The sequence below is a fragment of the Miscanthus floridulus genome, chromosome 10, assembly GCF_019320115.1.
Source record: "Miscanthus floridulus cultivar M001 chromosome 10, ASM1932011v1, whole genome shotgun sequence".
NCBI classification, from domain to species: Eukaryota; Viridiplantae; Streptophyta; class Magnoliopsida; order Poales; family Poaceae; genus Miscanthus; species Miscanthus floridulus.
The window spans coordinates 132,531,207-132,553,948 of NC_089589.1; the positions used below are offsets into that span (position 1 = coordinate 132,531,207).

The 22,742-nt window shown below is 44.3% G+C and overlaps 1 protein-coding gene across 1 annotated transcript; it reads right to left on the minus strand.

Moving 5' to 3' along the window:
- Positions 1-15,905: 15,905 nt before the first annotated feature.
- LOC136487280 (glucan endo-1,3-beta-glucosidase-like) lies at positions 15,906-20,596 on the minus strand. The gene is made up of 3 exons (XM_066484421.1): positions 19,400-20,596; positions 16,420-16,735; positions 15,906-16,325 (listed from the first exon to the last, which is right to left on the minus strand). The coding sequence occupies exons 1-3, from the start codon at positions 20,474-20,476 to the stop codon at positions 16,297-16,299; spliced, it is 1,422 nt and encodes a 473-aa protein (XP_066340518.1). The 5' UTR covers positions 20,477-20,596; the 3' UTR covers positions 15,906-16,296.
- Between the last annotated feature and the right edge of the window lie 2,146 nt (positions 20,597-22,742).

Here is a 22,742-nt window from a genome sequence, read left to right on the forward strand (position 1 = left end):
ATTTAAGCCCCATGGCCGGCTATGGCTCACATCTTTGGCCATTTTCATTGACATAGCAACCTTGTGAGCCTAGCCAAAGTCCTCCCACTCATCTCCATCATTGATTCATCATCATAGTGAGATTGGGAGTGATCCAAGTGCATTGCTTGAGTGATTGCATCTAGAGGCACTTGGTGTTCGTGTTTCACTGTGGATTTCACTTGTTACTCTTGGTGGTTGCCGCCACCTAGACGGCTTGGAGAAGCGAGGACCATTGAGCAGAGGGTGGTGATTGTCTCCGGCTTCGATCGTGGTGATTGTGAGAGGTTCTTGACCTTTCCCCGGCGGAGCGCCAAAAGGTACTCTAGTGGATTGCTCGTGGCTTGTGTGATCCTCATCTTGTGTTGGTTGTGCGGCACCCTATTGAGGGTTTGGCGTGTGAAGCCAATTAGCGCGTGAACCTCCAAGTGAGTGAATCGCCACAACGAGGACTAGCTTGCCGGCAAGCAAGTGAACCTCGGTAAAAATCATTGTGTTCATCATTGATTTCGAGGTGATTGGTCTTCATTGTTATCCATCCTTGTGATTGATTGGTTCATTCATCTACACAGCGGTATAACTTTCTTGATCACTTCTTTACTTTATCGCAAACTAGTTGACAAGCTCTTTAGTGTAGTTAGTTGTGAGAGCTTGCTTGCTTGGTTAGTGTGGCTCTTTAGTTAGCCTTTGAGAGCACGCTAATATAGAGTAGTGTTATAGCTATTGTGTGAAAAGAGACTATCTAAACTAGAATTGTGATAGGCGGCTTGCATTTTGAGTAGGCTAGCACAACACTTGCTTCGCCTCATAATTGTCTAACCGTTTTGATAAGTGTTGTTGTAGAAATTTTTATTAGGCTATTCACCCCCCTCCCTCTAGCCATTAGGACCTTTCAAGTGATATCAGAGCCAAGGTCACCGTTATTTAAGGCTTAACAACCTTCGGTGTTAAAATGGCTTAAATCAACAACACCAAGAAGCCACCCCAATTTGATGGCACAAATTATCCCTATTGGAAGTAAAAAATGACCACACACATCAAGTCAATCAATAGAAAGGTGTGGAAGGTGGTAGAAACCAAAATTGAGATAGGTGATCCGGAGAATCCCACCGCGGCCGAAGAAGTGCTTCTCCAAAATAATGACATTGCTCTAAGTGCTATTCATGATGTAATTGATGAGAGAACATTTGAGCAAATCAAGAATATTGAGATGGCTCATGAGGCATGGAAGAAGTTGGAAGAATCATTTGAGGGCACTCAAGCCGTGAAGGGTGAAAAGGCTTACATTCTCAAGGAGAAGTTTGCAAGCTTCAAGATGAAGGAGGATGAAAGTGTGCCGGAGATTTTTCATAGGCTTCAAGTGCTTATCAATGATCTCAAAGCACTTGGAGAAGAGGTGAAGGACAAGGACTTCTCCCACAAGTTCTTGAGATGCTTACCTTCGAGATTTGGCACATTGGTCAACATTCTAGTGAGGAGTGGTTTGGACACCATGACACCAAACCAAGTATTGGGAGATATTATGACCGATGATACATATAGAGATGATGATGAGAAGGAAGAAAAGAAGGAGAAGAAAGATGAGAAGAAGGATGAGAAGAAGGATGAGAAGAAGAAGAGCGTGGTATTCAAAGCCATATCATCCAAGGGCAAAGCTAAGCAAGAAATATCAAGTGAAGAAGATGAATCATGGGATGATGATGATGATGAAAAGATGGCTCTATTTGTTAAGAGATTTGGCAAGTTCATGGTGAAGAAGGGATACCATGCTAGAAGAAAGAAGTCTTCATCCAAGAACAAAGAAGAATCAAGAAAGTGCTTCAAGTGTGGAAGCAAAGATCATCTTGTTGCTCAATGCCCATACAATAGTGATAATGATGATGACAACAAGAAGAACAAGAAGAAGGACAAGAAGGAAAAGAAAGAAAAGAAGGACAAGATGGCCTTTAAGAAGAAGGGTGGTTCATATATAGTCACTTGGGATAGTGATGCTTCCTCAAGTGAAGATGATGATAGTGATGATCACAAGACCACCAAGAAGAAGGTTCTTGCAAGCATTGCTATCAATGAGAAGCCTTCTCTCTTCGAATCTTCATCATGCTTCATGGCTAAGGCCACTAAGGTACAATCTTGTGATGATGAAAGTGATGAAGAACATGTTGATAATAATGAACATGAAAATGAAAATGATAGTGATAGTGATGATGATGAACCTACTAAAGATGAATTAATTGACATGCTAGAAGATGCTAAAGAACACTTTGACATCAAGAGAAGGGAATGCAAAAGCTCGCGTAAGGAACTTATAGCCCTTAAGCAAGCCTTTGATGAGCTCAATGTATCTCATGAGAGGCTAGAGGAAGCCAATGAGAAGCGGAAAAGCTCACAAAAAGCTTGAAAAGGCTCATTCCTCTTTGCTTGATGAGCAAAATAAAAAGAAGCATGTTGAAACTTGCAATGTAGGTTTAACTTGTGATATAATAGATGAATCACTATCTATGCCTATCATTGTTGCTCCTACTAACCCTTCTTGTAGCACTTCCACTTCTACCTCATCTAGTAGTGATGGTCTCACTTGTGATGCCTCACTAGTGGTTGAGAATGAGAACCTCAAGAAGGAGGTCACTAAGCTCACTCACACCTTAGCTAAGGCCTATAGTGGTGAGGACCGCTTGCTTATGTGCTTGGGTAGCCAAAGAGCTTCTCTCTACAAAGAGGGATTGGGCTATACCCCCAAGTAAGGTAAAGCGGCCTTTGCTCCGCACAAGACTAGTTTTATGAAGAACAATGATCGGTTTTGCACTAGTTGCAAGCAAGTGGGTCACAAAGAGCAAGAATGCAAAAATAAGAGCAAAAATGCTAATGTATCCTCCATTAAGCTTGATTCATGCTATATGCTTGCTAAGGGTACAAATGGTATAAAGGCTAAGTTCATTAGTAAACCATGGATGGGCTCAAAGAAGAAAGCCATTTGGGTACCAAAGAGCCTAGTGACTAACCTTCAAGGACCCAAGCAAGTTTGGGTACCTAAAAAGAATTGATCTTCTTTTGTAGGTCAATTACAAAGCCGGAGGAAGGCATTGGGTTCTTGATAGTGGGTGCACTCAACACATGACCGGTGATGCAAGAATGTTCAACTCAATCAACACCAATGACAATGATGATTATGATAATATCACATTTGGTGACAATGGCAAAGGCAAGGTCAAAGGGTTTGGTAAGATTGTAATATCCAATGACATGAGCATATCCAATGTGTTGCTAGTAGAGAGCTTGAACTTTAATTTGCTATCCGTGGCACAATTATGTGATCTTGGATTCAAATGCATATTTGGGGTAGATGATGTAGATATCATAAGTGTAGATGGCTCTAATTTGATCTTCAAAGCATTTAGATATGAGAATCTATACTTGGTTGATTTCAATGCTAGTGAAGCTAGATTGTCTACATGCTTGTTCACTAAGTCTAGCATGGGTTGGTTATGACATAGAAGGCTTGGTCATGTTGGAATGAAACAATTGAATAGATTGGTTAAGCATGACTTAGTTAAAGGCTTGAAAGATGTTGTGTTTGAAAAGGATAAGCTTTGTAGCTCTTGTCAAGCTGGCAAACAAGTTGGAAACACCCATCCTAAGAAAAGCATGATGAGCACTAGTAAAGCATTTGAGTTATTACACATGGATTTGTTTGGGCCAACACAATACACTAGTATCGGTGGTAACAAATATAGATTTGTGATAGTGGATGACTACACTAGATACACATGGGTATTCTTTCTAGTGGATAAAAGTGATGTATTTGCAACATTCAAATCATTTGTTAAAGGCATTCACAATGAGTTTGAAACAACCATCAAGAGAGTTAGAAGTGACAATGGTAGTGAGTTCAAGAACACTAGAATTGATGAGTTATGTGATGAATTTGCAATTAGACATCAATTCTCGGCCAAGTACACACCCCAATCAAATAGCCTTGTTGAGAGGAAGAATAGAACACTCATTGACATGGCAAGGTCTATGTTTAGTGAGTACAATGTGAGTCAATCTTTTTGGGCCAAAGCTATCAACACGGCTTGCTATTGTAGCAACCGCCTCTATTGTCACCAATTGAAAGAGAAGACACCATATGAGCTCTTGAATGGTAGAAAGCCCAACATTTCATATTTTCGGGTCTTTGGTTGCAAATGCTATATCTTGAAGAAAGGCACTAGATTGGGCAAGTTTGACAAGAAATGTGATGAAGGATTCCTACTTGGTTACTCCACTACAAGCAAAGCATATAGAGTTTGGAATTTGGATAGTGGTACTCTTGAGGAGGTTCATGATGTTGAATTTGATGAAACCAAGGGTTCACAAGTAGAAAATGAGAACTTGGAAGATGTTAGAGGCATTCAACTTTTAAATGCCATGAAGAACATGGATATTGGTGAATTGAGGCCTAGGCAAGTGAATGATGATGAAGATGATCAAGTGCAAGTGCTCCCTAACTCAAATATGCAAGATGATACAAATCAAGTTAGTGCAAGTGGCTCTCATGATAATAAACAAGATCAAGTGGCTAGTACATCATCTCAACCCAATGATCAAGCAAGTACAAGCAATCAAGTTCCAATCCTCCAACCAACCAATGTTGCAAGAGATCATCCTTTGGACACTATAATTGGAGATATTTCAAGAGGTGTACAAACAAGATCAAGATTAGCATCATTTTGTGAACACTTCTCATTTATGTCATCCATTGAACCAAAGAAGATAGATAAAGCTTTGAAGGATGTTGATTGGGTGAATGCTATGCATGAAGAATTGAATAACTTCACAAGAAATCAAGTATGAGAGTTGATAGAAAGACCAAAGGGACATAATGTGATTGGAACCAAATGGGTCTTTAGAAACAAGCAAGATCAAGATGGGATAGTAGTAAGGAACAAAGCAAGATTGGTAGCACAAGGATATATACAAGTTGAAGGTCTTGACTTTGGAGAAACATATGCCCCGGTTGCTAGATTGGAAGCAATTAGAATCTTGCTAGCCTATGCTTGTGCCCACAACATCAAGCTCTATCAAATGGATGTCAAGAGTGCATTTCTCAATGGCTACATCAATGAAGAAGTATATGTTGAGCAACCTCCTAGTTTTGAAGATGATAAGAAGCCCAACCATGTATACAAGTTGAAGAAGGCATTGTATGGCTTGAAGCAAGCACCTAGAGCATGGTATGAGAGATTGAGGGACTTCCTCCTCTCTAAAGGTTTCACAATGGGCAAGGTTGACACCACTCTTTTCATCAAGAAGATTGGAAAAGATCTATTTGTATTGAAAATCTATGTAGATGACATCATATTTGGATCAACAAATCAAGATTTTTGTGATGAGTTTGGAAAGATGATGGCTAATGAGTTTGAGATGTCCATGATTGGAGAGTTGAGTTACTTCCTTGGTCTTCAAATCAAGCAATTAAAGAATGGTACATTTGTGAGTCAAGGCAAGTACATCAAGGACATGATCAAGAAGTTTGGAATGATTGATAGCAAAGTCATTAGCACACCAATGGGAACCAATGGCAACTTGGATAGTGATGCAAGTGGAAACATGGTGGATCAAAAGTTGTATTGGTCTATGATTGGAAACCTACTCTATGTGACCGCATCAAGGCCGGATGTCATGTTTAGTGTATGCATGTGTGCAAGATTTCAAGCCTCACCAAGGGAAAATCATTTGAAGGCTACAAAGAGAATATTGAGGTACTTGAAGCATACACCAAATGTTGGTTTGTGGTATCCCAAAGGAGTAAAGTTTGAGCTAGTTGGTTACTCTGACTCAGATTATGCGGGATGCAAGGTTGAAAGGAAGAGCACATCGGGCACATGTCAATTGTTGGGAAGATCACTTGTCTCATGGTCATCAAAGAAGCAAAATAGTGTTGCATTATCAACCACCGAAGCCGAATACATATCCGTCGGTTGTTGTTGTGCACAAGTACTTTGGATGAAGGCCACTTTGAGTGACTTTGGAATCAAGTTCAAGAAAGTGCCATTGCTTTGTGACAATGAGAGTGCAATCAAATTGACAAGCAATCCGGTTCAACATGCAAGAACAAAGCATATTGATGTCCGCCACCATTTCATAAGAGATCATCAACAAAAAGGGGACATTTGCATTGAGAGTGTAGGCACCGAAGATCAACTTGCCGATATATTCACCAAGCCATTGGATGAGAAAAGGCTTTACAAGCTAAGGAATGAGTTGAACATATTGGATTTCTCAAATATGTGTTGATGCACTCCCCACTCATATGACATGCCTCTCCTTCGAGCAATCTAAGGTAAAAGTTGATTGGCATGGCATACATCCTTGCTAAGGACATGTTTAGTGCATCTAGTCATATTTTCAATCTTATTAGGACCTTTCAAATAGTTCTATTTTGTTAGGCTCATTCATGAAAATCAAATGTTTTTGATGTCCATATGGTATCACTATTGCTTCTATGCTTGACTTGATCTAGTGATGGCATATGACATGTTTATGGGCTTGTAAACCTAGTGTTTAATCTAGAAAATGAGCTATAAGTGTTTAACTCAACATGGTACAAGATAACCCTTATTTGGAGGTGTGAAGAAGCTTGTCCTTGGATCAAACCGAGTTAAATATCTTTGGCAAATAATCTAGACTAGACCAAATTTGGGAAAATGACCCTCACCCCATTGATTGACATTGATAATCTCGACCCTACAAGTAATACTATCATATTTTGAACCTTTGTGGTCATTGATGACAAAGGGGGAGAGAAACAAAGATAGTAGCAAAGATAGTGAAAAAGGGAAAGAAACATAAAGATATCATGATATATGACATAGGGGGAGAGATATGACAAAGGAAAGGGATCAACTAAAATTTTGAGCACATAAGTAGGGGGAGCAAGCTCATGAACTTGTATGGTGCATTTGAATGTGCATTTCATATGTTTGCTTGCATGGCACAAGTATTAAATTTAAACATCCATGCTTGTGTGATGAATGTTAGTTGTAAGATTGAATGATGAAATGAAATCACTAGATAACTTTCATTTCCAAGTAAGTCTTTACAAGTGGTATCTTTCCAAAGTATGTTTCCAAGTGATATTGAGCTAACCATGGTGCTAAGGATGGTATATTGGTGCACTCCGATTGGTATCATGCTTCAAAGGTCCATCTTTTATACCTTAGCATCATGTGGTAGACATTGACTCCTATATTTCCTATCTAAGCATATGTGCAAGCTACAATCCAAACTCTTAGCACATATGTAGGGGGAGCAATTGCTGCCATTTGGGATTCATGAAACTTGTCCATATCCTTTTACAAATGGTAAATATGCTTGGGCAAGCAACATGGATTCAATTGAATTTTCTTTCATATCTTTGTATAAGGGTTGTCATCAATTACCAAAAAGAGAGAGATTGAAAGCTCTAGTTTGGTTTTGGTGAATTGATGAAACCCTAAGTGCTAACCTAGTTTATCAAGTGATCATGAGATAGGTAGCACACTTCAAGTGGAGAAGCTAATGAAGATCATAACATGACAATGGTGATGGTATGGTGATGATCAAGGGCTTAAACTTGAAAAGAAGAAAGAGAAAAACAAAAAGCTCAAGGCAAAGGTATAATTTGTAGGAGCTATTTTGTTTTGGTGATCAAGACACTTAGAGAGTGTGATCACATTTAGGTTTGATAGCCGTACTATTAAGAGGGGTGAAACTCGTATCGGAATACGGTTATCAAAATGCCACTAGATGCTCTAACTCATTGCATATGCATTTAGGATCTAGTGGAATGCTAACACCCTTGAAAATGTTTGTGAAAATATGCTAACACATGTGCACAAGGTGATACACTTGGTGGTTGGCACATTTGAGCAAGGGTGAAGAAGTTAGAGGTGAAATGGAGTTGGTCGCAATGATGCTGGCATCGGTCTACTGACCGGACGCTGGGTCGCTCTACGACCGGACGCTGAAGGGCTATGTCCGGTCGTGTTGTCGGTTGGCACAGTGATTAGGGTCAAGCATCGGACGCTGGGCTGTGTCCGGTCAAGCATGACCGGACGCGTCCGGTCGGCAAAAACAAGTTTTGGACCCTTACTGTAAACGACCGGACGCTGAGGGTCCAGTGTCCGGTCAGCTTTGTCGGAGTGTCCGGTCAACATGTCGACCGTTGAGATCAAATGTTCACCGTTGAACACAGGAGACACGTGGCCGCCATCGGGCGACCGGACGCTGAGGTGTAGCGTCCGGCCAGTAGGACCGAAGCGTTCGGTCAGCCCGAGTTATGCCCAGTGAAGGGGTATAACAGCTCTATTTCGTGGGGGCTTCTATTTAAGCCCCATAGCCGGCTATGGCTCACATCTTTGGCCATTTTCATTGACATAGCAACCTTGTGAGCCTAGCCAAAGTCCTCCCACTCATCTCCATCATTGATTTATCATCATAGTGAGATTGGGAGTGATCCAAGTGCATTGCTTGAGTGATTGCATCTAGAGGCACTTGGTGTTCGTGTTTCGCTGTGGATTTCGCTTGTTACTCTTGGTGGTTGCCGCCACCTAGACAACTTGGAGTAGCGAGGATCGTTGAGCGGAGGGTGGTGATTGTCTCCGTCTCCGATCGTGGTGATTGTGAGGGGTTCTTGACCTTTCCCTAGCGGAGTGCCAAAAGGTACTCTAGTGGATTGCTCGTGGCTTGTGTGATCCTCATCTTGTGTTGGTTGTGCAGCACCCTATTGAGGGTTTGGCATGTGAAGCCAATTAGCACGTGAACCTCCAAGTGAGTGAATCGCCACAACGAGGACTAGCTTGCCAGCAAGCAAGTGAACCTCGGTAAAAATCATTGTGTTCATCATTGATTCTGAGGTGATTGGTCTTCATTGTTATTCATCCTTGTGATTAATTGGTTCATTCATCTACACGGCGGTATAACTTTCTTGATCACTCTCTTTACTTTACCGCAAACTAGTTGACAAGCTCTTTAGTGTAGTTAGTTGTGAGAGCTTGCTTGCTTAGTTAGTGTGGCTCTTTAGTTAGCCTTTAAGAGCACACTAACATAGAGTAGTGTTATAGCTATTGTGTGAAAAAAGACTATCTAAACTAGAATTGTGATAGGTGGCTTGCATTTTGAGTAGGCTAGCGCAACACTTACTTCGCCTCATAATTGTCTAACCATTTTGATAAGTGTTGTTGTAGAAATTTTTATTAGGCTATTCACCCCCTCTCTAGTCATTAGGATCTTTCAGACTCCAAGCCCCTGCCCCTGAGTCCCAGACTCAGTGCGGTGCAAGGACCTCCTCCACCAAAATAAAACCCTGACAGTCGGTCTGAAAAGAGCCGGATCCACAACAAGAGAGCAACAAGTCTTCCAAGCGCCCATACCCAAGTATGTGCTCTGGATAATAAGTCTGTGACTTGCCTCGATGGCTTATGCAATGATCGGTCCTTAATTGACACAAACAAGGAAATCAGTGTAACCAAGCCATGCCCCGCGTCCATGGCGACACAACCTTTTACACCCACCAATACCTAAACCATATCCCTGTCCGGTCACCATTTTTCCTTTCCACCATTTATTTATTCCAAGTGATCATAATACAGTAATATATTTCCTATCTCTCGCGAGTGACAGGCAATCCCTCGACTTCTACCGGAGTCCTGAGGCATAGCAATCTACACGATCCTATCATAGTAGTAAGACTCATAGGATAAAGATATATATATACAAGTGGGTTTCATTCAACTCCTTAAAACTTAATGCACAAATATAATTTAAACTGTAGAAAAGTAGGGGTTATGCGCCGGGGCTTACCTGGGTAAGATATATTAATAAGTTAGTATCAGCATCTTCAGATCATCCACAATATCTGAATAGAAAGCCCATTGCATCATCTCCTAGAGAGAATACCATCACACCATCTGCAGATTTCCACTCATCCTTCACTTGATCCGTTGATCCATCATTGTACCTATATGATATGCAATGTGATGTAATACAAAAACATAATTAATCGACTGCAATCGTGACTCGTAAAATACGATTTACGCCTCTCAAGTTAACGGGCTAGTTCTAACGACGATCGTACCTAGGCTACATATACACGTTGTCGGATAAGGCGCTATTTCCCAACAATAAACCAACGGTGTTTCTTTATTCTATTCTGTCAATTTAATCTTTATTCGCAATAGGACATCATTATCTATCTAGCAAACTAATTATTCTGGAGCTACAACAATTACAGTGAGTACCTAATATTGATAGGAGCCTACTGTAGAATTTTCAGATCCAATACTATTACCAATTTACTATAACAATTCCTACAAGTTTACATTTTTATAATATTAAGTACCTTAATTTAATTATATAGCTTCCAAGAATATTATCAAGCTATGTGAACAAAATACCCTAACAGGTAGATCATTATTTTTGAGCCTAACAAAATTGGTTTCACCACTTTTGAACGCATACCCAATTTTATTTTAAATTTACAATTTACCTTGTAAGCTAAATTAGGAACTGCTCTACAAATTAAAAAGGTCGGCGTCACTGATCCCGGCCCAACGCGAAACGCGGTCTAGTGGAGACCGACGGCCCAGGCGCGGGCAGCGACGCGGACGGCCCACGCGGAAGCAGCTATGCACGGCCCAGCGCGGGCGACATAAGCTAGCCCAGCGTGGCGCGCAGGCGGCCCAGACGCGGCGGCCACAGGCTGGCCCAGCGCGCGGCGCGAGCGGCCCAGGCAAGCCGGCCTACGGCTTAGGCACACTGGCAGCAGGCTGGCCCAGGCGGCAGGTGGCGACGACAAATTTGCTAAACGGTCCCTACACTTTCCCTAATCGCTCCGAGATCCACAGGCAATATTCATTCGAGTCATGTATTTTGCAGTAAACACCATGTACAAAACTATGCTTGGATGCATACCCTTCTCACCTCATCTTCTTCATCCTCCGAAGAAGAGCACCGGCAGGGGAGCTCTGGCCAGCGACCAATTTCGTCCGAGAAGGCATGGCGGCGATGGAACGACGCGAGAAAGGCGCTCCAGGTGCAGAAGGGGGCGGCTCATCGGTGGGGCTGGCCGTGCGGTGGTGCGGCACGATGACGATGAAGAAGGCGCCTGGGAGGAGCAGCGCGCTTGGCATGGACGGGGTGAGGCGCTGCGGCTGTGGAGCTGGAACAGCGGCTCCTGCATGGGACCAAGGGGCTCGCGCAAGGCATCAGGGAACCGGAAGGCGGCGCGGCCATGGCGCAGCAAGGTCCACGACACCGGCGGCACAGCGTGCACGCGCGACGGCGGCAGAAACGGACGACGTCGGGGCCGCTGCGGGACCGTGGTCCGGCGTGGGGACGCAGCGTGGGATCCGGGCGCAACTGCGCGCGATAACCGGCGACGGGCAGGCCTCCTCCGGCACCGGGCGAACCTGGCGCCGTGGCCCAGCGCTGCGGGACACGGCATGAACCGTGGAGGCGGAACCCCGCGCAGTAGCAGCAGCACGGGCCGGGCTGACGATGGCGGAGGAGTGGTGGGGCCGGGGGCAGTGGATGAACTACGCGTGCGCTAGGACGCCTCGATGGCAGCGGGCCGAGAGGCTTGCACGCGCAGCGTTTCCCCATGAGGTGACCGCGACGGCGCTCCAGGGCCTGGTGGTGCGGTGAGGAAAACGAGGCCGATGAATGGGTTCGGGCGGGTTGCTCGACATGGTGGTTCTAGAACAAGGAGGAGGGAGGCGGAGCTGAGCTCGGCGTGGTCCTGGGCGATGGCGCGGGGAGCAGGATGAAGGTGCGCGCAGGCAATCAGAGGGAGGCGAGGGAAGCAAGAAGTGACCGACGGACATGGCAGTAGAAATACAAAAAGAAGAGGATAGCATCACGAGGGTGGTACACGTCGTACACACGCTGGCGCTGCAGACTTGACCTTGGCATAGAAACAAACAGCCAACGCAGCCAGGCCGGCAGGCCCACGCGCGTGAGGTCGCAAGGAAGCAAATGCATGTGGTCGACTGCGCTCGTCCAAGAAGAGACACGTAGAGACAGGCAATCAGAGAAACGGAGACAAGCAAGACATTGATGGTGTTGCAGCGATGATGCGACGAAACGGGCAGTCGAACGATGACGTTTAGCGGGGCGTGAACACGACAGGGCCAGGCAAACGGACACACCGTGGTGCAGGGACAAGACGATAATAAATGCCAAGCAACGAGTACGCTGTACGTCAGGAAAAATAAACGAAACTGATGCGCTCTCTTTCTCGTCAGTTCGTGCTTAACAAAATAAACCCACGAGTAAATATATATATCATTCTATTTATTAATGGATTTTATTTTATTTGTAAAAAGTTGATTTGCATGCTTAATCAATTAAACAAGCTATTCGCTATTTATTTGCTAGAATCGTTATCGGACACTCCTAAATATTTCTACGCACTACCTAATTTAACTTCAGCGTTGATTTGAGTCCACGAAACTAAGCCACACAGGATTCGCTTATCGCCTCGAGTATGTTTTAAATAAAAAATCCAAGAACTCGCTTTGAAAATTTTACTTAGGCTTAAATCGTGTTGCTAAACGAGCTCGTAACACTAGAGGTGTTACAGCCGGGGAGTGAGGGGAAGGAGGAGAGAGCAGGCCAGGGCAGGCCGGCTGGGGAAGTGGGCTGAGGGGGAAGGAGAGAGGCCGGGCTAGAGCAGGCCGTGGGCCAGAAGGGAAGAGGGCTTGCTCTTTTCTTTTTTCCAAATTGTTTTTCCTAATACTTTTCAAATATGTTTTGAATTCATTTGAACCTTGAATCAAAACCAAATTTAAATATTATTTCAAATATACTTTTCAATTCAAATAAAATTGAGCAATTTTGGTAAGTTTTCAAAAATAAAATTTTACAACTTTTTAAATTCTTTTATTTTCTAATTTTTTTTCTTTTATTTCGAAGCCATTTTCAAATTTATCTCCAAAAGCAATTTCAAACTATTTTGAATCTTAATTCAAACCACTCAATCAATAAATCAAATGCACCGGCATGCATGCACAACCATGTTGCTACTCCTTATGATGAATTTTAATATAATGAAAAATATTCTTTTTCTTATATTTCATGAGCACACAAATTCAAAATTAAATCAATTTAACTACATTTCCAAAGTAGCAAAATTTAGGGTGTTACGGTGCAGGACTGTTTCTCTTTCTTCTATCTTCTTAAACAATCTCATGTATTTCTGTTTATCTTTAAATGGAAATGAAGAATGGTCTTCGCGTGGAAAAAAATTGAACATTTTGATTTGCAAAACTAAACATGGCATGTATATCACATCTTGGTGGCATCATATCTTGCACTGCTTTTCAGAACAGAAAAAATAAATTACATTTCAGTTTTTTTGAAGGAACAGGAGGGGCAAGGAGCCCCTACTGGAGATTAAATTAAATTAAACTTGCAGTTTGTTACAGAAAAAACATTTCATTTTGTTGATTTCACCTGCAATAGATGGTATGAGAAAAATACTTGTCCGTTTCTTCTCTATTAATAGAAACGGGCACCGTCTAGTGCTTAAACAAATACACACTTAACACTTAAAAGACCTAAATCCAAAATATTCTTGAAAGACTATGAGTAGAAATAAAGCGTTGTGTTCAATCTACAGTACGTACACACATATGCGGCTCACTGTGCCGCCCCTTGACCTAAAAAAAAGTAATAATGCAATCCTAAATGCATTAACCAAGAAGTTGCAAATTGTAATCACATAGGTACTAGTAGTATATATTAAACCAAAAATGGTCTTTTTCTTTAGAAAAAGAAAAAAAATAAACTAGGAAAGCCAAAACAAGTCAACCTTTGGCTTTGCAGCAGCAGGCTGCAAATCCTGTGCGTGTACAGTGGTTGATAGGGGATGATCCACGATCGTTTATGGCCTCCCGAACATGCTGCTATTCCTTTCATGCTGGTGGCTCCTCGGAAATCTAATCACGAAGTGGTTACTAGATCGAGATCAACGCAGAGGGTGATCTAGCCTAGTTGCAACGAACACAACACAAAACGATCATAGACCTGGGAGTCCGTCAGTCATTGGTATAGTAGAGATGTGAGTGGAAGGACTGTGCAGGTCAGTGTAGTGGTACGGCGGTGTAGCGTCGACCTTCATGACACCAGCGGCACTGGCCAATCACCTTGGCCGTGCCTAGAGTTGGGGAAGAAGGGTGGCAACATCATTCCAAGAAGGATTTTGTGGACATTATATTGTTCCTCTTCTCTGGAATTGGGTTTGGTGTAGGGTTTGCGATCGTAGTTGTATTAGCATGGGGAATCTCTGCTATTAGAAGGCAACCGTGAGAAACGCAAGAAGCCTTATTGAATCATATGTATTGTAATGGAATAATTTTTTATTGTGCAAGGTTCTTCAATTAGAACTATTACTATCGTGAGTTTACTATGTTATTAGTCTATCCAGAATTCCTGGGGTTCATTTAAAATTGTTGTGTGGTTTTTGGGGGTGTTTGGTTCCCCGCCGAAGTTTGCAATGCCATACATCTGGCTGCCATAGAAAGTTGGCTGGTGTATGGTTCGCGTGTAAACTGTGACAGTAACAAGCTTCTTTGGTTCATTTTCTGTGTTAGATTCTTGCCATACAGTTGTAGCAGCCATTTTCTCTGCAGCGCCAAACAGCCCAAGAGAAATCTGTTCCTTTATTTCGATAAGGGTTTGTACCTGTTACTTGAGGTCTGTTAGTCTGTAACATGCATGCTGCTTCATTAGAAGCCTCCGTTCGTCACTGTTACGTGGATGGTACTTCAGGCACGGTCCCTATATTTAAATTCAAAAGAAAAAGAAAAGGTACCATGAACAGCAACAGCTATTAAGTCGAGATAATTTCAGGCCAATAGCAGCATTTTGCTAGTGCAAGATGCCTAATTGCTGAATGATGGTGAAGTAGCTATTAAGTCGAGATAATTTCAGGCCAATAGCAGCATTTTGCTAGTGCAAGATGCCTAATTGCTGAATAATGGTGAAGGGAGGGAGCTATAGTCGATACATAGCAGGGGTCTACAAGTGGTAGTGCAATAGACTGAAGCCCAAGCGTAGCCTGCCTTAACGTCACGATAAATTTTTCGTTGGATAACTGAATGTTTGTGCATACGGTAAGTCCTTGGGTAACTGAAGAAACATAGAACCAGATCTGCAGGACAAATGTTGGGAGAATGGACGGGCAAATGTTTAGTGTAGCTTAAGTCTCGGTAGAGAGTTTCGTTGCGCTATTTTCAAGACTGCCATGCCATATAGAATGAAATAAAACTTGGATAAAATACCCACTCTTAAGGCGTGTTTAGTTTCCTATTTTGGCCAAAACTTTTATTGTTTTATCTTATCTTTTGGCAAAATTGATCTAAACACCATAGACAAAAACAGCAAAACTTAGGCTACAAAACTTTTAGCATTTGGGACCCAAGAGGCCCAAAACTGGGCAAAAAACGTCTTGGGGGCGCGTGCTGTGTCTGCATGGCTAAAGTTTTGCCGTGCATCTAAACATCAAATGCCAAAAGTTTGAATGACAAAAGTTTTGCAGCAAAAGATTAGGGGCAAAAGTTTTGCCATTCCAAAAGCATTTAAACACCCCCTCAATGTAAAGTTTAATGATAGAGTTTCATAGACATTTAATTCTAAAACTCGTAGAGAGTTAGTAATCGTGTCAAAAGAGTTTCATCCTCAGAAAACTCATTTCTTCTTCTCTTTTCACTAAAAACATTGTCATGTCATAAAAAATACATCCGTGGCAGTCTACTAAATGCAAATATAAAATTCAAATGAAACTCTCACTCAGACCGGTCTACCACCGAGAAACAAGGAGGCCTCGTTTCACTCTGTCAATTACTTCAATTTTTGTGTCTACATCGAAAGGAATAATGATAAGTTAAGAACACTTTATTATTCACCACTACTACACACGACAAAGAATCGCAACACGCGCCACCATCCATCCAAATCATCAAAACACAAAGCTAGAACATCTGGGATACGCTACACCACATCAATTTACTCCGCCCTCTGTGCTGAGGGAGAGGGACGGATGATAACAATGCAATGGCGGCTCTTGTAAGATTAAGAACGACTCGACTAGTAGTGATTGAGAGCAAGAAGCATGGGTGTCAGACATGAGTATAGAAGTATTTGGCGCAAGCCCGGCAGTATCAACCTCCCGGCGTTGCCGTGGCTGGAGCCTGGAGGACGATGTGGACTCGAGGCTGGTGCCCCTGCCCCCGCACTGCCTGGACTTGCTGCGCCCCGTCAGGAGACGTATTTGCAACTCCCGTAACCTGCAATATAATCCAGATTCAGATACGCCATGATAATGTATATATATCAGTTGCAGTACGTTCAGAGATCATGCAGGTCAGATTGGGAACTTACTGGGGTCACTGGAGGTGACCTCGCCGGTGCCCTTGAAGTCGCAGTCGTAGTCGTGCAGGCCATTGGCCTGGTAGAACGCGTTCATCACGTACGAAGCATGTGACTGCACGTTGTTGGGGTCGAAGCACGCGCCGCCGCTCTGGATCGGCTTACAGTCGACAGAGCCACAGGCGTAGTTGATGTTGTTCTGCAGGTCGGTTGCGTTCGCGCCGGACTTGGCCACACACCACTTGCCTCCGCCTGACGGCGAGGGGTTTGGTGACGGGTTGGGACTTGGCTTCGGAGATGGATTTGGCGATGGGTTTGGAGATCCAGACTGCAAGGCCAGATAGGAAAAATGACTTGTCAGCATCGGATTGGAACAATGCATTTGTCCCAACAAAAAATTAGAAACTGAATGCACTCATATCAGGATAAGGCTAAGCATTGTTTCTCGAATCAAAATTTTCATAGTAAGAGTTTCAAACTGTGAACCGAGATATGCTCATATGCACACTTGGTCCTTATTAAATCAATTCTTTGTCATAACTTTTTTTTGGGTAAACTTTAGCCTGACATGACTCTGCAATTATACATATGACTTTAGCATGTGACGAGATACAAACACATGCTCTCCAGAGCCAATACTGGCACCACCGGCCAAAAGGCCAAAATATGCCCTGCCCAACTTGCATTGATGGCACGCCTAAGATTCTTGAGTCAGTCACTAATACAGGTCCTCCAGCAGAATGCTAAAGAGTACAGACAGCCCACCTTCTCCACATGGTGCTGCATTTTGCCAGGGCATCAGCAAAAGCAAGAAGGTCGAAATCGCTGCCCCTGCCTCATTTTTTGATTGGGCAATTGGGGCAGCTAATCATATGCTCACCAAACAGAATAGAGGGCTACAAGTTTGAGAAGCTTGAGATAATGCGTAGGAAGCTAGAACGGTGAGAGAAAGAGGAAACGCCCAGCCCAGCCATAAAGGTGCCTGACTTGTTGGCGGCGATGACCACCTAACGAAGAATCCTCATTTGGAAGTACACGGAAAGCATCCCAAGTAACAAGCTTTTCGGGGTACATTCATTCAGATTTCAGAATCTAGAACCCATCTGCTTTGCTTCTTGGTAGCTACTTGTGCATGCACGAAACCTTCACCGATTCGATGAAGAGATAAAAGCATAACGCCAATGGATATGCTCATGTTTCGTGTATACTCTGCAGTTGTCCAGGTCAGAACCTATTATGCTACCCACAGGCCCTACCCATATGCTTACTATCTGTAGTGTGTTGGGTAAGCACCATGTGGTGCAGTCTAGAAATCAACATCTGGATGGATATACGGAGTAGGCTCTAAGTAGACAATTTTTCCCTGTTCGTTTGGCCGATAAGCTATGGCTGAAAGTACTATTGACTGATTTGTTGTGAGAGAAAAATACTATTCGTTGACTGAAAAAGTACGGCTTATAAGCCAAACGAACAGTGCAAGTAGTTTGGCACTAGACACTTGCATATGCACATGAACAACCTTTGTAGCAAACCAAGGCAAGAAGCAACAGCCTGTTCGTTTCGGCTTATTTGTTCGTATCTAGCTTATAATCCATGGCTTGAACAGTATTTTTCTCTCACACTAAACCAGCCAACAATACTTTCAGTCATGGCTTATAAGCCAATTCAGCCGAAACGAATAGTAGTAATCAATATATACTAGTAGTACGAGTTTGCAGGTAGTATTGTGTAGTAAATTGCTAATCATTTTTCGGATAGCTGACACCAGAATACCCCGCAGTTTGTTACAGCTGTAAGTACTATGGTAATAGCTACCGTACCCTGTAAAAATAAGAGAATTACCCTGTGCCAGCTAGCATTAGCAAAGCAAGTAGCTTTGGTACGGCAGCATGTCACCAAACACGGGTAGCAAGCTAGCGTGTGCACACACAGATCTAACTAATCAGGGTACCTTTCGTGAGAGACTAATCAGAGCAGTGCTAGTACTAGCAGCAAGCATAGAAATTGCAGAGGTGTCAAAAGCCTGAGCTGCACATGGGGCACGGGATGCCGTCACTGGATCTATCTATCGAGAGAAATAAAAACGACAAGGAAGCAACCGGGCTCAAAGGAAACGTTCTAAGCCTTTGACAACTGGGCTAGAGATGGCATCATGGTGGCGAGATAATTGGGAGAAGAAAAAAGTTGGAAACGAAAGCAACACTTTCCAGATGGGGCGGCGGTCCGGTCCACGCGGTATGTGCGCATGGCTGCACCTGTCCTCTGCTGATAATTCAGTGTGAACCAAACGGAGTGCCATTTCAATTCATGTTTGCATCAGCAGCGTAAATCAGGCATCACCAGTCTGTCGGCCCCGCATCGCATGCTTGCTTCGTTGCTTCCTTGCCTTCCAGTGACACGCACACGGAAAGCTTATGCCGTTTCCGTGCTAAACTTGAATTTGTTCCCATCCCAACGGTCGCATCTCGCATGCATACGTGTGCTGTGCTTAATAATTAAACAAACCAAACCCACTGGATGCAGATTGCAGGCATGGGAGGAGCTTACCCACTGCCGGTGGCGAAAAGAAAAGAAAACTCCAACTGGTTTTTCGCTGAGACCCCAAAAAATAATAATACTACTAATACTAAAATGGTGCTCTGTTGGAGACATCATCGGAATGTGAACCTATGACCTCCCTGAAGACCTGCTTGAACCGGCAACGGCAAGCGCGATCCTTTGACTATTTTGACCCCCCGCCGCGGTTTCTGAAACCGCGTCGGTCCATCTGCGGCCTCCCCCTTTCCTTTCTTTTCCACAGCAGGCGTACTACACTTTCAAATTCCCCCCAAAATTGAATGGAACAGTAATCAAAAGAAATCGCGCTGACTGGGAGCCAATAATTGCAGCAGATTCGTCCGTAATGAATGAACCAACGAACGAACGAAGGAAGCAGAGAAAGATATCGACAAACAAAAATGAGCGAGAGCAGAGTAATAGCAGCACAACTCACCGATCCTTGGCGGAGGAGTCCAAGATCATACTTGGGCGTGAAATCCGTGTTGAAGATCCCAAAATTCCGCTCCGCAACCGGCCCGGGCTTCTGGTTCTCATCAAACAGCGAGAACACGTACGTCTCGAACCTCCTCCCGGGCATCATCGGCGTCCCCTTCCCGCCGCTGCACACCCGGATCATCCCGGCATTAAAATCCCTCGCCTCCTCGGGCCCCACCCCCACCTGCCCGGCCTCCGCCTTGGTCGGCCACCCCGCCTCGCCGACGGCAATCTCCACGCCATCCCCGTACCCGAGCCTCTTCATCGCCGTGTAGATGGCGTCCATCTGCGCGTCGAACATGCTCGTGTAGTTGAGCTTCGTCCCGGGGTCGTACACCCCGGCGTTGGGACGGAACACCGCGTAGTTGAGCGTCGCCGCGTTGTAGCTGAAGTACGGGTACGCGTTCACCATGAACGGCGACCCGGTGTCGTTGTGGAACTTGAGCATGGGGGCGAGGATCTTCGTGTCGAGCCCCGGACGGAACCGCGCGTTGGACGGGATCCCGTCGGAGGGCGCCAGGATGCCCAGGTAGTGCGGCGTGGTGACGCGGACGCCGGGGAGGTTCTCGAGCTGGAGCGCCTGCGCGAGGCGCCGCATCGCGGGGAGGAGCGCCACGACGAGGTCGGGTACGACTGTGGGGCCGAGCACCTCGTTGCCCGCGAGGAGGAGGGTCACGTTGGCGCCCGCGGCGACGTGCGGGGACAGGTTGTCGCGGACCCACCCGCGCGCCGCGTCCAGGCCGGTCGATCTGTCGGCGAAGGTGGGGAGGAGGGCGTTGGGGATGGAGACGGCGAGCGAGATGGACGGCGCGTTGGCGGCGAACGCGTCCAGGAAGGCCGGGTTCGCGTCGAAGAGCTTCACGCGGTCGATGGTGGTCTTGGTGGCGAGGAAGGACGCGACGGCGGCGGGGGACGGCAGGTTGTCCGCGTTCGCGCCGTAGTTGACTCCGATGGGCAGCGACGGGAGGCCGCCGCCCTGGGCTGCGGCTGGCGACAAGCCATGGAGGAAGGCGGCGAGGAGGAGGTGGAGGAGCATCGGGAGGCGTGGTTGGTTGGATTTGGCCTTGGTCTCTCTGCTCTGCTCCTGGGAAGGGGGATGGATGGATGGACGGCCCGCTGTGGTGTGGGTTTTGAAACCTCTGCGCTCGCCGCGCTCCAGGCTGCTGCTAATTCTTTAATTATTAATTAATGCCGCTTGCCTAAAGCCCGGCTGTCTTTTGTTTAATACTATAATTCTACTTATAATACTATTATAATAATAAGATAAAGAAATAAAAATAAATGAAAGGAAAATAAATTGGCCCGCCCGCTCTGGGTCCTCGCAACGTGAGAGAGGTGCTCTGCCCGGCAGTTTCCTTTTCCTGTCGTGGTCTGCCCACTCCTGGAGTCCTGGTGCTCTGCGCATCTGCTCTTCCTGCTCCGACGCTTCCTCTTGTTTTTTTTTTTTTTTTTTTTGGCATTGCGAGTGTTTTCTCTTGTTGTATAATATAATATTATATTAGCATACGTGCATTGGATTCGTTCGGCTGGTCTATAAGTCGCTTGTGCTGATTTGTACGACTGATTTGTTATAAGAGAAAAACACTGTATCATGACTAATAAGCCCCGGCCGAAACGAACAAACGAACATAATGATTGTAGGCATAATATACATTCTACGAGTACGTTTAAACTTTTGAAAGAAAGAAAGTGGTGGCAAGGGAGGAAAAAGAAAACACGTACTAGAGTAAATTATTTAGTGATAGAAAAGATTCTATTTTTCCTCGTCTCTTTAAATTCCTTATTACAAACTTTATGTACCTATCTTTTTTTTTTTTAGATAATGTATTTACTTACCTATCTAGTACTAGTATTATAGGAATAGATTAGGGGCGTCCCAATGGCTTCTAAATAGCTACTCTAAGAAGAACTCTTTTAGCTATTAAGGAGAGATCAAATAGCTAGTTTAGCACGATTTCTTAGAAACAACTCTCTCACAACTCACATAACTCTTCGTTGCAGTGTTCTTGTTTTTATTATTTCTAAACCATGTCTAGGCCTAGTTTAGATTGCAAGTTTTTTCGCTCTCTCTCCATCACATCAAATCTTTGGACACATGCATGGAGTATTAAATGTAGATAAAAAAATAACTAATTACACAGTTTGATTGTAAATTACGAGACGAATCTTTTGAGCCTAGTTAGGCCATGATTGGACAATAATTGTCAAATATAAACGAAAGTGCTACGGTGCCAAATATTAATTCCTAATCCCATTCTAAACAAGGCCCTAGCTAGCTATTCCTAAAATGTCATTGAGGACGCCCTAGGGAGCGGTGAGAGCCAGCGTGAAAAACGAGCGACCTGCTTCCAAACTAGATAAGGAGTCATGTTTTCTGGGATCTGTTCCTTCGCTAGCTATGGCGATGATTTGCTATATCTTTTTTTTTTCCTCTCCTGGAAACGAAGATAAAATAAAAAAGGCACCTGCTCTGGGAAAGGCACACGATGGCAGCGTGGCATATTCATCTTGTCTTGTCTTGTTGTATGAACACTTGCTATCCTTTGGGATATGTTGTGAAATGAAATGAAAATACAAAGCACTAAAGCTGGCAAGCTGCCGTGTTTCCAATTTCGTAATTCCGCTTACTTTGAATTTTTATTTATCACGGACTTTTTCCCGGGGGCCAAAAGTTTTTGACCCATTATAATAAAATCAATCAATCAAACAGAAATACAGCACTACGGTTTGGGCACCTACGAAACGGTGAGGTGGGGCGAATTCATTTCCTTGGACGTGGAGGGAAAGAATGGAATTGCAAGCAAACGACGCACCGGGCCGGGCGACGGTAGTCTAGACTAATCTTCGTTTCTTCTATAATTTTTTTTTTCAGTTTATTTAAATTTTTCTCTAACCATAGATCGAAAAAGTAGGGAGCCACACACGCGGACCACCGGCGCTTGCGACGTCTCTGCAGCCGCGTCGTCCGTCCGGCCAATCCCGTCAAAACAGCCAGTCAGGAGGCCCGGCACAGGCCAGCCGCAGTTCCTTCACAAATCCAGTCATTGCACGCTGTCGGCTGTCGCTGAATCCATCACCCGTCTCTTTTTTTTCTTTTTTTTTTTTTGCTTTGCTGCCACCTACACTTCTTTGCTGTGTTTGCTTCGGCTTCAACTCCAACAAGCACCACTCGCCTCTTTCTTTTCCTCTCTTTTTTCTTCATTTATTTTATTTACGGCTGCTACCGGCACGTTGAATTGGCGGCCACTGGCAAGCAGGGGCGGATCCAGGGCCCGGGCTGCCCGGGCTGCAGCCCGAGGCGA